At 60.1% G+C, this 15,652-nt stretch overlaps 1 protein-coding gene across 2 annotated transcripts in view; it reads right to left on the bottom strand.

Moving 5' to 3' along the window:
- The window catches only part of LOC123356069 (unconventional myosin-Va-like), a 67,224-nt gene that overhangs the window by 22,712 nt on the left and 28,860 nt on the right, over window positions 1-15,652 (bottom strand). For both annotated transcript variants that reach the window (XM_044999038.1, XM_044999039.1), the window contains exons 7-20: window positions 14,770-14,851; window positions 13,181-13,288; window positions 12,617-12,729; window positions 12,077-12,342; window positions 11,023-11,104; window positions 9,185-9,325; window positions 7,749-7,874; window positions 5,745-5,828; window positions 4,821-4,823; window positions 4,068-4,220; window positions 3,179-3,276; window positions 2,645-2,731; window positions 2,417-2,528; window positions 498-709 (exon numbers count right to left, since the gene is read on the bottom strand). In XM_044999038.1, the coding sequence (XP_044854973.1) occupies window positions 498-709; window positions 2,417-2,528; window positions 2,645-2,731; window positions 3,179-3,276; window positions 4,068-4,220; window positions 4,821-4,823; window positions 5,745-5,828; window positions 7,749-7,874; window positions 9,185-9,325; window positions 11,023-11,104; window positions 12,077-12,342; window positions 12,617-12,729; window positions 13,181-13,288; window positions 14,770-14,851 (1,667 nt within the window). The remainder of the gene's footprint in view (window positions 1-497; window positions 710-2,416; window positions 2,529-2,644; window positions 2,732-3,178; window positions 3,277-4,067; window positions 4,221-4,820; window positions 4,824-5,744; window positions 5,829-7,748; window positions 7,875-9,184; window positions 9,326-11,022; window positions 11,105-12,076; window positions 12,343-12,616; window positions 12,730-13,180; window positions 13,289-14,769; window positions 14,852-15,652) is intronic.

Genomic DNA, 15,652 nt, shown 5'->3' with positions numbered 1-15,652 from the left:
CAGAGCCCACTGGGGCAGGGCAGAACTTACACACACCCCCCAGGGACAGAGCGACCCCCAGGAGCGCAGGCCCCCACAGCCAAGACCCAGCACCAGGCCCTGAGGCCGACCCCCCACCTCCCTAGGCTCAGAGCTAGGGCACTGCTCCATTCACCCCCAAATGAGACCCAATCGTAGCTGCTGTCCTGGTACCAGCTTCTCCTGGCTCCCAGAGTAGGGACATGGGATTTTTACAGTAGCTTTGGAAATGCAGCCACCTCTGGGGTGGAGCGTGGCTAGCTCCAGGTCCCTGCCTAGGCCTCCACCTGCTGTAGCTTCAGGGATGCCGTTTGCCAGCCAGACACTCTGCATCAGCAGCTCTTAGCTGCCCCGTTCCAGCAGCTGGGTACCGCAAAGGGCGAGGGTGCCCAGAGATGGGTCTCCGGGGCCAGATGATGCCAAGGCAGAGCCACATGAATGTCTGGCTCAACCCGGCAGACGTGGGCAGCACCTCTCACCTCCGGGCCAGGAAGCCCCGGGAAAAGCGCTGGAGGCAGATGGCTGCAGCTCGCATACGCAAGAAGTGTCTCCTCCCCAACCAGCACCGAAGGCTCTTCTGAAGGACGACACAGGCTGCTCTCAGCCTCCTGCTTCGCAGCTCCTCCAGGAAGGCCACCTGGCCAGCACGGAAGAAGATCTTGCCCTTCCCGCACTGGTATTTGCCAGGGTCCTGTGGAAAGGGGATAGCGAGATCCATGACCAGGCAAGTACAATGGGGTGGAGTGAACTAAGCCATGGGTGCTCCTTGCTGCAGGCCTGGATAGCCGCAGCGCTGTGCGGGTCCTTCCTGGCGCCAGGGCCTGGCTGGACAGACCCTCCCGCCACAGCTGACAGCATCCAGAGCATCCCAGGGAGAGGGGGGTATTGATCCTTTAGACACCCAACGCCCCCTCCAACTGCAGCACTCCCCACACCGAGCTGCACGCCGGGAGGTGTCACTGGGACACGGGTCCCCAGAGGATAAGGGTCAGACTGGCAGAGCTGGGGAACGAATCCTAGTGTTCCCCAGACAGTCTCTGGCCTGGGCAGAAAGGAAGCTGCAGCACTCAGGCCAAGGCCCGTCCCGGTCTCTGCCCAGAGAATGGGGACCCTCAACTCTGCCATGGGACCAGCCTAACGCCGGCTTAGCACAGTACAGTCAGCACCAGCCGGCAGGAGCTCCCCCGGCCTACACGGCCCACCCAGGGTCTCAGATGCCCAGGGCTGGTTAGAACCCCCCCACCCCCGGAGATTTCAGCCAAAATCCTCAATATTCCAGTTTGGAAAGGCTGCTGCAATGCCTCTTGGGAGTTATAGTTCAGGGGCCTCTCGTGCCCTCTCTATGGCAGAGGCTCCCAAATGTTGCTCAATGCAGACCCCCTTCCAGATCTGCCGGCTGCCTGCATCCCCACCCCCTTCTCATCACGGATACTCTGTTCTTCGCACTGCCTGGCTTTAGCCATCGGCCCAGCATCCACGGTTCCGTACAGATCTAGTTAGAGCATGAACAGGTACAACCCATAAAACCCTAAGTTCTGAGCTCAGACAGGCCGGGCTGCGCAGTGATTGGAGGGGAGGGGAGGGCTTTGTACGGCAGCGTCGCCCTGCATCTGTTCTCATCCGTACGGCTTGAAGGAAATGTACCGTATTTTATATAATAAATTCCCAGTTTTAAAGCTTCATCGGAGTAGATTAGGAAAATGCAATAAATCAATAAATAAAATCCACCATTACATAATTTCTCCCATGTGCACCCCCAAGAGAGGCCTCGTGTACCCCCAGGGGGGCGGGTCCCGCAGTTTGGGAACCCTTGATCTATGAGGCAGGCTCCATGGCCAGAGACTCTTAGGATGAGCTGCTCGTCAGGAAGGCAGAGTGGTGCATGGAGGAGAGGCAGCTCAGACCACACCTCCCCCAGGGCGATGCAGCACCGTCTCCACGGGGAATTTGGTGGGTTTCAGCCGAGTCGATGTTTCCCGCGGGAGCAGCTTGTGTTGGGCACAGAGTTCTGGGCCAGGCACCCTTTGCCAGTCTCTAGGACACCGTGGGAGCAGTGGGACACTGGGCAGGCTAGTCCCATTATCGAGAGGGGACAGATGACTGCAGCACCCACAGGCAGTGACGCCTGGCCCCAGACACCCCCAGCCTGAGGCTATGGCACAATCCAGATGGACTTGAACCACCCGTTTCCTGCAATAGTGACCTCACGGCCAGGAGGGAAGGGCCCATCAAGGCCACACGGCCGGGCGCACCAGCAGGCAGCTCCCCGCAGGGCACGGAGGAGCGGGTGGGGTGGCAGGGAAGGCTGGGTGCAGTAGCAGCGAGGGCCTAGAATTTAATCCCCTGCTGCCCCATTCAGGGTCCTCTCCCCCGGCACGGCAACGTGCAGGGCTCTTACCTTCAGCAGCCTCTCGAGGACAAGCCGGCAGGTCTGCCTCTCATCACCGCCCATCAGCTCCTCTGGGCGCATCAGAGCCCTGTACCTGCTAAAGAACTCCACGTACGTCCACCTGCGGGAGGGTGGGGGGACAGAAGCCAGACCCAACGGGGCAAGTTAGTGAGCGCCAGGGACCCAAATGCTCCGGCAGAGAGGAGAGCAGGCAGGAAACGCCTGGGTTGGCCGTACCTGGATGGGTAGCCGGAGGCGCTGATCTGAATGGTTTCCAGGACCCCACAGGCTCTCAGCTGCTCGACTGCTCGCTTGGCATCAAACCTAGAGCAGAGACGGAGTCAGCGTCAGTGTCAGCGCCCTCCGAGCGAGGGTTCCTTAGGGCTCGCGGTTCGGATCTGCCATCCCACATCCTGGCTGGCACTGCTCTCGGCCCAAGCCTGGGCAGGCCACCTCCCTGCTGACTGCTTGTACCACAATAGCATGCAGAGGGCCCATGGGAACGAGGCTGCTGGTTTTGCAGCTCACAGCCCTGCTGCGCAGCCGTTCCCGACAGCGAGGGAAGTCGCTCAGTTCTGCACTGGACCAAGGAGGCCGGTTTTGCTACTGCAGAGCCAGCGCCACTGCAGGGGACGGAACACGTTGCTGCTAGTTTCACAAGAGTTCCTTGGTGATGCAGGTCCCCCAGACAGCAGGTCTGGGCCTGGCACGTCCAGCTGGAGTCTCCCCCCCTCCGGCCCCTGCCCCATTGCAGAGCTGCCAGGCACTCACTCGAAGGGCCGCTTGCGGTCGTTGGGTTTGATGCAGCGCACGTAGTGGGGCGCGGTGCTGCTTAGGGTCTCCATGAGCTTGTGCAGCGACGCCTTGAACTGCAGGGGACAGAGTGAGGGGGCTTAGGTCTGGGTGTGGATGCAGTGCCCCAGCGAGGAGCCAGGGCTTGGGAGCAGGCTCTGACCTTGTCCTCAGCCGAGTGAAGATGCTTCTAGACTCCCTGGGGAGGGATGGGGGCCCACGAGCTGCATTTCCCCCGCCCTCCGTGGGCACAGGCAAGGGGCCTGGACACTGGGCGGGCAGCAGAGAGCACCAGGACCCACTGTCCTAAGCTGAAGGCTGGTCCATGGGAGAAGGGGAACCCCTGAGTGCAGCCCCTGGATACCCAGCTGCCCCTTTCCAGGCCACCTCCTCACCTGGCAGCACCATTCAGTCCTTTGGAGGCTGATAAGCCTCCGTGCGGCCTGGAACCAGAGTCCCCAGCCCACCCAGCCTGTGGGGCTGCAGCTCAGGCCTGCCCCAGCCCACGGCAGAGTCTGGGAAGGTCTGTGCGCTTGGGCCCATCTCTCCCCACCACCCAGCGAAAGGGTTTGGAGCATCTCACTGACAGGGGCACAGAGCCCCGATTTCCAGCTGTGCTGAGCACCGGCTGCCCCCAGAGGCCAGCAGGATTTGTAGGGGCTCAGCACTTCTAAGGCAGCCAGGCCGGTAAGGTTTCCTGGAGGCGGAGGAGGAATCTGTTCAGCACGTTGAGAAGCCCGGTGGGGTTTTCACAGGGGTGGATGCTCAGTGCAGCGTTAAAGGGGGTAGTGACGCGTGGGGGGCTGAACCTCCCACCGTGGGGAGGGCAGGAGGAACGGGCATAGGACACGCCAGCCCCGCCGGGTACCTGGGTGGAGATGGGTTTCCTGTGCTCCTTGTCTGTAGCTGGCAGAGACCTCCTGCCGGGCCGGACGGTCACCCTGGAGCCGTGCGACCTGCGGGAGGGCAGGGCGATGCTGCCGTCCCCCTCCTCCGGGAAGAGCTCGGCCAGCAGCGCAGACTGGGTGGGGAGACAGCAGCAGGATCAGAGCCAGCAGCAGGCCAGGAGTGACACCTACTGGCCAGCAGGGGCAGGCAGCCGGCAACCCCGAGCCTACGAGGGGCTCCGTGGCCACAGCCCCCCGGAGCTGCAGTAGCACTGTGGGGAGCCACAGAGCCAGCTGCATGAGAACGGCAGGCCCTGCGGCAGGGTGCAGCCCTCCCCGCAGCTGTGCCAGTGCCGCTCACGGGCAGCTGGGGCGTCAGGCAGAGTCTGACCTGCCCAGGACCCTGCTGAGTCACAGGCAGCACGGATCCGAGCTTGGGGTCAGTACGGAGCCCGACACGAACCAGCCCATGGCCCCCCCAGCGTAGGGAGCAGCTCATCCCCACTCCCAACAGGGCGAATAGCATCCACAGCCCCGAGTGAAGGGCCCAGGCTCCCGCCCATTGCGACGCACCAGGCGTCACCCCTCGGGCTGCCACCCCTCCACGTCACGTGAGGAGACCTGCAGGAAAACGTCCAGCCAGAGCTGGCAACCTGCAGGCTCCCCCGCCAGTCCCCGTGAGCCCGGCTGCTAAGGGAGAGCGGCCTGTGTCTCCTACCCGCCGCACCACTTACCTTCTGCGGGGTCCACAGGACAGGATGGCAATGGCGGGGGGGAGGGGGGGGAGAGAAATGACAGACAATTAACTTAACAGCAAGGTCACTGTTGCTTTGTCTGCCAGCCCCCCCCAGGCTAACAGCTCCCGGTGTCTAGCCTCCTGCATTGGAGTCCCAGCACAGCAGAGAGTTCAGACACCGGGAGTCCCCCCCGCTCCCCATTCCCAGCCGTCGGCTCTGCTGGCGAGGCCTGGCCTGTTGGGCTCCCACAGGCCGTTCCCATGCCAGGGGGTTTCTAGCCAGGCAGCTGTTTCACAGGTCAGTTTGCAGAGCATGGTTTATGGGGCAGGGGAAGGGGCCGGGGGGGGGGAAATAGGGGTCTGGCGCCCCCTGGTGGAGGCAAGTCTTCATTTTCTGACCCACCCACGGCTTAGTCTGCAACAAGCCTTTGCAGCAGCAGCAGCAAAGGCTCAGGGTATCATGGATACGACAGGACTCCAATTAGTCCTATTTCCTAGATCGCTCCCCTGGCCTCTGCATCACAGCTCCCATCACCCTTCCCCTCTTCCCCCATGGAGACAGGGCTCAGGGTGGGTGCAGCTTTTGCCCTTATGGCAGGAGGCACGTGGGTCCCCACCTTGGCACCCACAGTGAGGACACTGTGCCCCCCACAGCCCCCCAGGTCAGTTGTGTTGTCAAGATCCTTGTTTGCAAATCTTGAATACTGGGGCTCCCTTGTCGCTCCAGGTTTGCTGGGGGAGGCGGGGTGCAGGTTTGCCAGGGCACTTCTCCCCAAGGCGCCAGCACTGCCCCTTCTGACCCACGTGACACGCCCCATCCCGGCACAGGATGCAGATGGACTTCAGGGGACACCTGCCTACCACCCTCCTCTGTGCAGTCTGCTGCCAAGCGCCTCCCCCACTGGGAGGGCCGTGGGCTCACCTTGCTGGCTCGGAGGAGCCCGATCAGCTCTGCATGGACAGTGTCTTGGTTCTTCTCCAGGAACCCGCTGCACTGATACTCCACCTGTGGGTAAACAGGGCATGCAGGAGGCCTCATCAGCTCCGGGCTATGACAGCCTCGGGGTCTCCTGGGACAATTCAGAGCCCAGGGGTCTCCAGAGAAGAGGTACTGGGGGTGGGGGAATCAGAGCTAATGGGAGTTGGGTGCCTAAAGCTCTTGGGCCTTTGAGATGCCCCAGCCCATGTTTGCACCAGTGCTGTCCTCCAGGGAACAGCTCGGGGTGGGTGGGAGTTCGCCTGCTGGTTACACAGGAGAGGTGGTGAAGAATTGTGCCTAAATAGGTGTTTTAGACACACACACACCCCTCAGCGAGGTGAGCCCTGGAGTCATTGCCGAATGCTGGCTGCAGCTGGAATTCTCACGCAGACAGACAAATACCCCCTGCCCAGACCACAGACATGGAGCCATAGAAATGTCAGGCTGGAGGGGGTCTCAGGAGGAGTCTAGTCCAGCCCCTGCCCACAGGGGCCCCTCCGAAGGGACTAGAGCCGAACGCCCCAGCACAGGCCGCTTGGGGTCCCAGCAGCCCCTGGGAGTCTGAGGCTCAAAGCCAGGGGTGGGCAAACTACGGCCCACGGGACCGTCCTGCCCAGCCCCTGAGCTGTAGCGCCACCAGCCACCAGTGCTCCAGGCAGCATGGTAAGGGGGCACAGAGGGGTTGGATATAGGGTGAGGGAGTTCAGGGGTGGTGGTCCCGGGGGGCAGTCAGGGGCCAGGGAGAAGGGGTGGTTGGATGGGGCAGGGGTCCTGGGGTGGGGGGGGCGCGTCAGGAATGAGAGGAGGGGTTGGATGGGGCGGTGGGGGTCCGGGGGCAGTCAGGGGACCAGGAGTGGGGTGGGGAGGAAGGGAGAATGGGAGAGGGGTCCCAGGGGGAGGGGCAGATAGACAGTGGGGGCCAGGCCACAACCCCCTCCCCTAACTGGCCCTCCATTCAATTTATGAAACCTGCCAAAAAAAGAAAAAAAGTCTGCCCGCCCCTGCTCAAAGCTCACCAGCCTGCCCTGGATGCTCTACCAAACCCAGAGGGGCTGGAAGCTCCCCGCAGATCAGCAGCTGTGGATGCTCCCAGTGGGTGCCAGCTAGGGTGGGGGTGTCTCATGGCATTTAGGCAGTGCCACTTGCAGCCACACCCGACAGGTGTGGAGACCGTCTCTAGACCCTGGGTTCTCCAGACAGGTTTAGTTTCACCTGTGCCAGCTGGGCCAGGCCCAGTCCTTCACCAGCAGCTCCCCTCTCTGCAGAAATGCGATGCCTTATATCTTGTTTCTTCTCCCAGCAGGCCTTGCGCCAAGCCTACAAGTCACCTGATCTCTAGGAACTACCGGTCCCAGGATGCACAGCGCAGAACAGGGAGCTTGTTTTAAGGGGCCGGTAGACTACTAGAGACATGTACTTAGGGCAGCACACGACAGAGTTCAGACTCCAGACACAGGCTGGCTCTAACAGAGCCTGCTTTGTTTTCAGCCCCATCACCATGCTAGGAGCCCACTCAGCCCTGCAGCGAGTGGCAGGAGGGGGCCGGCTGCAGACCACTGGGCCCTGGTGCATGGGGAGGCAGCTTTCCCCTGCAGCCAGCCTCCTGGGCACCCTGCCCCAGCGGAGCACGGACAGCAGCGGGCAGGCACCGCAGTGACATTTGCCTGCAAAGCTCCTGCTGCTGCAGTCCTGGACCTGCTGGATTCCCTCCTGGTTTGGGAGAGTCCCCTTCCCCCAACCGGCACCACCAGGAGTCCAGTGCGGTTATACCACAGCATTAGTTTGGGAGAGAAAACTTCAGTGTTCAGATTTTTCCGAGACAGACTTCCCAGCCAGCTCCATTCTCACCCCAGTTCAGACAGAGCCTGACCTCAGACAAGTCTCAGCCTCCCCTGTACCCCAGTGCCCCCCCACCTGTGCCTGGGACCTCCCCCGGGCCCCTCTTACCTTGCCCGCGAAGTGGCGGACAATGAAGGCCTCTGTGGACATCTTGGGCTTCTGGAAGTGGGGGCTGTTGTGAAGGTGCTTGTCGTAGAGCTTCTGAGCCCAGCTCGCGTCGCTGCCCTTGGGCATCTGGGAGGCAGAGAAGGCGAGTCAGACAGCAGGAGGCCTGGGGAACAGGACGCCTCCATTGCCCCTGTAGGGCATCCAGCTGCAGCTGGGTATTTAAGATTACTTCCTTCCAAGGCCAGATGGGACCACTGCGATCTGGGCTGACCTCCTGTACGAGACAGGCCAGAGAGCTACCCCCAAAATCATTCCTAGCGCCCACCTCAGAAACCCCATCCATCTTCATTAATCATCCTCATCAGGGATGGAGAATCCACCACAAGCCTTGGTTCCAATGGTTACTCGGGCTGTCAAAAACGTCCGCCCTTCCCAGCTTCAATTTGCAGCCATTGGGTCATGCAAGACCTTTCCCTGCTCGAGCGCAGAGCTAGAGTGTGTTCCCCACACAGATTCAGACAGCAGTCAAGTCACCCCCTAACTTTCTCTTAGTTAAACTAACTCGACTGAGCTCCTTGCGGCTGTCACCATCAGGCAGATTCTCCTTTGATCGGTCTCCTGGCTCTTCTCTGAACCCCCTCCAGTTTAGAAGCTCTTCCCAGCTAGCTGCCTGCCGGGAGCGGGCCCAGCCGGGAGAGGGACATTGCCCGTTATGCTGGACGCTCCCTACTGTTTGCAGTGCCCTTGTGGAAGGAAGGCTGCCAACTCCTACACCTCTTAGCCGCCCCCTCTACCCATGTGCTGCCGCCTGTGTTTCTTACGCGGCACAAGCCAGCCGAGCTCTGGCCCCGTGCCCAGCGGAGCGCTGCCCCGAGACCAGGAGTGCCTCTCGGGGGCACCCGGGGTGGGGCTGATTTAGCTTCTTTGCAGCCGGACGGTTGGCTGGAAGTTGACACTGCTTGTGGATTAGTCAGGGTGCCACGTGCAGAGCTGTGAGGCGCAGGCACTGCATGAACTGCCTTTCCTGGCTTGCCTCATGCTCTCCAGCCGAGGGCCAGCCCAAGGTCTGCCAGGCAGCGCCACGCCCAGTGTGGTGGGCGGTGGGCACCTGCACACAGGATGGGCCTAAGCCCACGGCAGCAGTTTTCTGCCACCATCAGCCTGGGCTGCATTTGAACAGGCAACGTAGCATCAGGGCTCCCCAATGCCGCCCGCCCCCCACCAAGCTTCCACACCCCTCACAAGAGGGGAGAACAAAGCACCAGGATTGGGAAGCTGTCAGCTGTTCATCTGAGGACAGCTTGGCTCAGGCCTAGGACCAGAGACTGGCCCGTTATCCAGGCTGCAAGGAGCGCGCTGGACCCTCACGCCCCCCAAAGCCGGCCTCGCCCCCAGCTGTGCTGCTGGCCCCCCGGCGAGGCAGGACGGACGCTCACCTTGCACTCCTCATTCAGCAGGTCCAGAATGCCCAGCTTGGCCTCGATGAGGTCGATGCAAGGCTGGTTGTCGCAGAAGTCGATGAAGGTCCAGGGGATCTCCTCCTTCATGTATTCCTCCTGCTCCAGCTTAAAGACGTGCTACAGGGAGGGGTGGGAACGGGATCAGAGCTCTCGCCCCTCCTGCCCCCACACAGGGCTGGGGGAAGTTAGCCAGAGTTCGGTCTAGGTTTCAGTGGGCCCTGCACGGCTGCCTGACTGTGCCACGCCAGCGGGCAGCCCTTCCGCCCGGGAAGATGCTCGGTCAGCTCCCCCGCCGACTACAAGGGCACTTCTGGCCATGCTGCACAGGCGGCAAGTGGAGGGGCGAATCAGGCCCTAGGCCGCCTGCTGTGTTAGCCTGACTCCAGCGGCTCTGCACGGCCCTGCCAGGCCAGGACTGGGATTTGGGGAACTGTCGTCAGGGCCACTCAGGTGTTGAGTCCCCACAACAGCACTCTGCATGGGGGCGGGCCCCTGCTCCATTTTCTCTGGACAGAGCCCCCCGCAGAGACCCCTGAATGGAATCCTCTGAACGTCCCTGCCACAGTGGAATCAGGTGCCCGATTCCCATAGGCTCCTTTGCTATTTCCAGCCCTCCAGGCTAACCAGCACGCTAGCCAAGCGCAGCCCAGAGACCAGCCCAGCAAACACCCCAGCTGCCCAAGCCCCAGCGGTAGTGACATCCGCTGAACCCGGGGCAAACATGGCAATTCACCCCTGCGAATGGGATTTTGTGGGCAGATGGCAACCTGTGAAAGGATGTGGAACCTCGGCTCCCATCTGCCCCCCAAGCAAGCAGGAGCTGGTGAGCCGAGGGCACGTCGGACGAGTTTACATTTTTGCAGCACACTGTTTAGTGGCTTGGCGACTCTTAGCAGCTCTGTATTGTTAGCTGAGCCAGCAGGGGACAGATCCTGTTTCACAGGAAGTTCCCCTGATTTTCAAACTCTCTGTTCAGAAGTGGAATGAAGATTTTAAAAAGTTTTCAACAAAATGAAATTCTAAAAAAGTGGGTTTGATTTTAGCGATGTGTTCCAATTTTGACTATTAGCTTTTTTTAAATTAAAGTTTTTGTATAAACTGAGTTTTATTTCAAGAAAAACGAGCCTGTTCCTAAAACGTCCCGTGGGGACACTGACCAAAACAGTGTCAAAACTGACCCTTTAAGGAAAAAAAGCATTTTGATGGGGGAGAAGCATTTTTGTAGGAAATTTGAGACCAAAAAGGTTTCCCAGCCCAGCCAGCTCCAGACATTAGGGGTTTGTGGGGAAACAGCTCTGGCACCAACGTCAGACTGTTCTCTGGTGAACGCTTTAGCAGCTGCCGCTGGGCTGGTCCCAGTGACCGGAGCACGGTTACAGACACGGCCTAAGTGGCCTCAGCACTAAGGCGCCAGACCGGGAATTCAATATGCAGGTGTCAAACTCAGTTGAGCTAGCAAGAAACTATCAGCTGGTAAGAGCCATTTAAGGGGCCTTTCAAGGCTTCCCCAGCCAGCTCCCCAGGGTGTGGAGGGGACGGGAAAGGGGGGGGGTGTTCTCAGTCACTATCGCACCCACAGCATGCTGCCTGGAGGGCACCAGGCTTGGGACAAGAGAGGGGAGAACAGACGTTCAGGTACCCAGTGACCTTCCCCGGGTAATTCAGTTAGTTTGTTTTACCGTAGCACCCAGGAGCCCCTGTCATGGACCCGGGCCCTGCTGCGCTAGGTGCTGTACAGAGACAGCCTGCCAGCTCTAGACTCCCCCCAAGGGTACGGGAGCCCAGCAGGCAACAGCTGGGAGGGCAGCACTGACCAGGTTGAAGTGCTGCTGCAGCTTCTCGTTGGCGTAGTTGATGCAGAACTGCTCGAAGCTGTTGACTGTGAACGTCTCGAACCTGAAGAAGAGACGGGGGTGGGGGTGACTAGGAGGAAGGAGACGACGACGACAGGGGAGCTGACGAGGCCTCTCCAAGGGTTTGTGCTTTTCAACAAGGAGAATTATCATAGAATACCAGGGTTGGAAGGGACCTCGGGAAGTATTTAGTCCAGCCCCCTGCTCAAAGCAGGACCAAGCCCCAGACAGATTTTTACCCCAGTTCCCTAAATGGCCCCCTCACAGATTGAACTCACACCCCTGGGTTTAGCAGGCCACTGCTCAAACCACGGAGCTATCTCTCTCCCCGAATTAGTAGGGGAAACAAGTCCAGCTTGGTTCAGTGCTGGAGCAGAGAGGATCCCTGGGTCTAACACTGCTCTCCACCCCATAAGCTTCAGCAACGCCCCAAGTTGCCCTGAACCCTCGGGTCTTCCAAAGGGGGGGGCGCACGACAGCCTCTAGGCAGGAGCCCAGCAGGGACGGCCAGGGAGCACTCCTCAAGTGCACCAACAAGAGCAGGAGATGGGGAGGGGGAAGGACACGGCTATGGCCCAACGAACACTGATAACCAGAGCCGCTCTCGAGCTCGGCCCAGCCTCATACCCTAGTCATGCCCACACGGGGCTGGAGCTGGATTTCCCAGACAGTCTGCCAGGTAGGCACCTGCGCCCCACGTGGGGAAGGGGAACAGGAGAGCTAGGACCCGCCAGCTCAGAAGACCCCAGAGGAGATTGGCCAGGGAACTGGCCAGGTGTGTGGAGAGTCACCCAGGCAGTCCATGCTCTGAGGCCACATCACCTGGCTAATGCAGGGCACCTGCCGCCTGGCTGGCTCGCTAGTAGAGAGGTTTCGCCAGGAAGGACCCCATGTCGATTCACTCCCCTGAGCAGGCACAGACCCTCCTTCACACAGGGGTGAGCGGAGGCTGGTCCAGCGCCCCTGGGGGGCCTTGAGCGAGGAAGGCTGGACTCCACGCAGGCCCGGGCCTTACCCGTAGATGTCCAGGATGCCGATGGAGGCCTGCTGCCTGCAGGATGCCCGCAGGGCTTTGTTGATCCTGCCCACGATCCACTTGAAGAGCTGTCCATAGATGTGCTTGGCGAGGGCATCGCGGGAGTTCAGGGCCTGCTGCCTGGACATGGGCTTCACATAGGTCTCGCTGGCCGTGACCAGCTTGCGGTAGCAGAGCCAGCGCGAGACCTGGGACTTCTCCACGCCCAGCAGTGTGCAGAACAGGCCCAGGGCTGCGTCGTCTGGCTGCATGGAGACGGAAACCTCGCATCAGCTGTGTTGCTGTGGGGAAGGGAGCCCTCCCCATGACCCCCAGCCAGTACTGGGAGAGCCACTGGGGGGGGCTCGGCAGAGCCCCCCATTCCGAGCCAACAGCCCAAGGGCCATACACCTGCTCCTCCCCTCTAGCTGGGCTGAGGCAAGGGCCACCCTCGTCAGTCTGGCAGTCTGCTACCCCCAGGGCTGCTGGAGAGGGGACACCCCCAGGGCTGCAGGGTGTAGGGAGCCGGCTCCCCCTTACCTCAGCGAAGCAGCTCTCCCCGTGCCGGTCCTTCGCTCGGAGCCGGATGTTGCCCAGGTGCAGGATAGAGGCCAGGAGGCTGAACAGTTCCAGCTGGCTTGACTCATGGACCCCTGCAGAGCGCACATCACACGGTACCGCACCAGGCCAGACGGGGGGCAGCCCCATGGAGAGGGCCACTAGCCGCTCCCCCTCCCGCTGGCCCCAGGACAGCTTCAGCTCAGACAAGGAGCCAGCAGCCCCCACCCCTGCCAGGAGCCCGTTCTACAGTGACATTGACAAAGCTCCCCCCACCCCCGAGAAGCCCCAGGCGGCTGCCAGCAGGGAACCGGGGGTGGCGGGGGGGGGAGCCTGCCAGGGGTCAGAACCATGGATGGGTCATTCCTTCACCATCCACTAGGGGGTTCCTTGCACCTTCCTCAAACATCAGGCTGACCGAGCCTGGCCTGATGGGGTACAGGGACTCCCATGCTCCTGGCAGTGAGCGTGCAAAGCCGGTGGGGATGCAACCCCGACTCCCCACCCCCAGCCGGAGGTGGTACCAGACCAGGCAGGGACAGCTACCCAGCAGCGAGAAGGCGTTTCGTGTGCTCTCCAGGTCAGCGGCATCATCCGTCGCCTCAAGGTGCGTGCACTGCCCCTGGTTGGTGTAATGGAAGGATTCAGCCCCACCTGCAGGGTGAGAGATGGACCAGTTAGTTCCCTTCCACTGGGACCAAGCAAGATCAGCAGAACAGCCCCACTGCCTCTGCCTCGCCTCCCACAGCTTCCCTCAGCTACTGGGGTAGCTACAGTCCTGCTCCCAGCCCAGACAGATCCCCAGCCCTTCCCTGGTGGAACACGGCCAGACACCGACGCAGAAAGCTGTATGTCAGGGGTCGGCAACCTTTCAGAAGTGCTGGGCCGAGTCTTCATTCATTCACTCGGATTTAAGGTTTCGCGTGCCGGTCATACGTTTTAATGTTTTTTAGAAGGTCTCTCTCTAAGTCTATATATTATATAACTAAACTAGTGTTGTATTGTAAAATATAACAAGGTTTTCAAAATGTTTAAGAAGCTCCAGGGAAGGGGCGGGGGGGAAGGGGCTGGCGGCTTGCTGCACTCGGCCGGGCGCTCCGGCCCAGGAGCGCGGACCCCATGGCTTGCCGCACCGGGCAGTATTTTTAATGGCACGCTGGAGTCCCATCAGGCAGCAGCGTGCCATTAAAAATCAGCTCGTGCGCCATCTTTGGCACATGTGCCATAGGTTGCCGACCCCTGCTGTATGAAGCAGCCACATTCTTGGTGCCAGGCAAGAACCGAGAGTCCCTTGGACATACAAGCTGAGCCCTAGTGCCGGTCCGGGGAGGGTTTTAAGAATTCAAGATTTGGAACACACACGAGTTCACACTTCTTTGCAAAAAGATAAAAATGTGTCATCCTGCCCATCCCCCGAAATATCAGTGTGGTGGGTTGATTTCAAAATAAAAGTTGTCTGGTGGGCTAAAGGGGAGCCAGGCTCCAGGGGTTCCCACAGCTCCGGAGCCAGCTGCCCGGGAGCCCCCAGACTGCGGCAGTCTGTCTAATGGGCTGTCCCCGAACTGGAGACCCTGGAAGTCCTGCGGGCCCCAGCAGCCTACCAGGCAGCCTGCCAAGAAGCCAGGACGACAAGTTGTCAGGAAGCCAGACTGGAAACCAGGCAGGATTGAAACCTGAGGAACTTTGTCCCAATCAAACCCCCTCTGCAGAAAGCTTTGATTTCAAAGAACAGGCAAATTCTCCATGGAATAATTGTTGGAGGAGCTTTGCTTGTCCCTGTGAACCCAAGCCACGTGCCGTGTTTCTTCCCCATATGCTGCCAGAAGCATTTACCTTTTCAGTGCCTGCCATGAATATTGTCCAACCAGCCCCTGGTTCTCATGCTGCTCAACAGGTCAACACCAAGGGGCCAGGTCCTTTAGCCCCAGAGCCACCCTGGTAACCTCACCCACCCCCCAGGTCCACAGCCCTTGTTTGAGATGTCCTGTATAGAGCCCACCCCAGCCTGGCAGCTTCCCAACTCTGCACCACCCAGAGCTGCTGCTGCAGGGACAGTGCCCGGGGACAGCTGGCTGGGCTCTTGCTGGAACGCTGGCTGCCCGGGGAGGCCCTGCTTCTCTGCCCGTGGGGCTTACCGAGGCCCAAGCCTTGGAACTCCGGCAGCGCGGCCGACGCGCACAGCTGGTAGAAGATGTGGTAGTTCCTCTCGGCTTTCGCCTGCACAGAGACAAGCAGAACAGCTGGTTTGGTCCAGATTTTCCTGGATCCCCTCACCTCATCCCTCTGGCTAAAGGAACGCACAGGCCATGTCAGATACCGCTATCCCCTCCTCCACAGTAACAAACCCGTGCTAGGATGAGTGAGTATCTGGCCACCCCATGCTTAGTGGCTGGTTCACATAAGAGAATAAGGGCCTACTATAGCTACCAGCGAAGGGAGTCTCTCCCTGAGCTCAAGAGGAAGAGCCTCCTGCTTTTGGAATGGAAGGATCTGAGTTCAGACTCCCTCCCACCTAAGCGGGAGCTTGTGGAAGAGCACTGCAGCCTGGCTCCATATGCACATCTTTCTGGTCTGCCTGGATCTCAGGGCATCTCGGCCATCTGCCCCCCGCTCCAGCCAGGACGGGGAGGCACAGAAGGCAACAGGGAAGCATTTCTCCAGCTTCCCCCATTGGAATTTCTGGTCACTGTTTCTGGAATAGGCATTTTAATTAGTTTAACAATATGGTGGATTTTCCTTTTAAAAAAATGGAAAGCTGCATTTTAAAAAGGCTCATTTCCAAAGTGAAAAGTTAAGTAGAAAAAGGACACTTTTCCCTCCAGTCAAAAATGTTTCCTGCTTGAAAAAGTCAGCCAGCCCTCCTGATAAAAGACAACCAGGTCTTGCTTTTACCAATTTGCTCACTGGAAGGGGGTTAAGGTAGCAAGTTTGACCCAAGATGGGAACCTTCTAGACGGAGCTCCTTAGTGGAAGCGAAGGGTCTGTGGAACTTCCTTCCCCATGATTGTCTGACAGAGC

Source organism: Mauremys mutica, chromosome 24, assembly GCF_020497125.1.
Source record: "Mauremys mutica isolate MM-2020 ecotype Southern chromosome 24, ASM2049712v1, whole genome shotgun sequence".
Lineage (NCBI taxonomy): Eukaryota > Metazoa > Chordata > Testudines > Geoemydidae > Mauremys > Mauremys mutica.
This window is presented reverse-complemented; position numbering and strand designations above follow the sequence as displayed.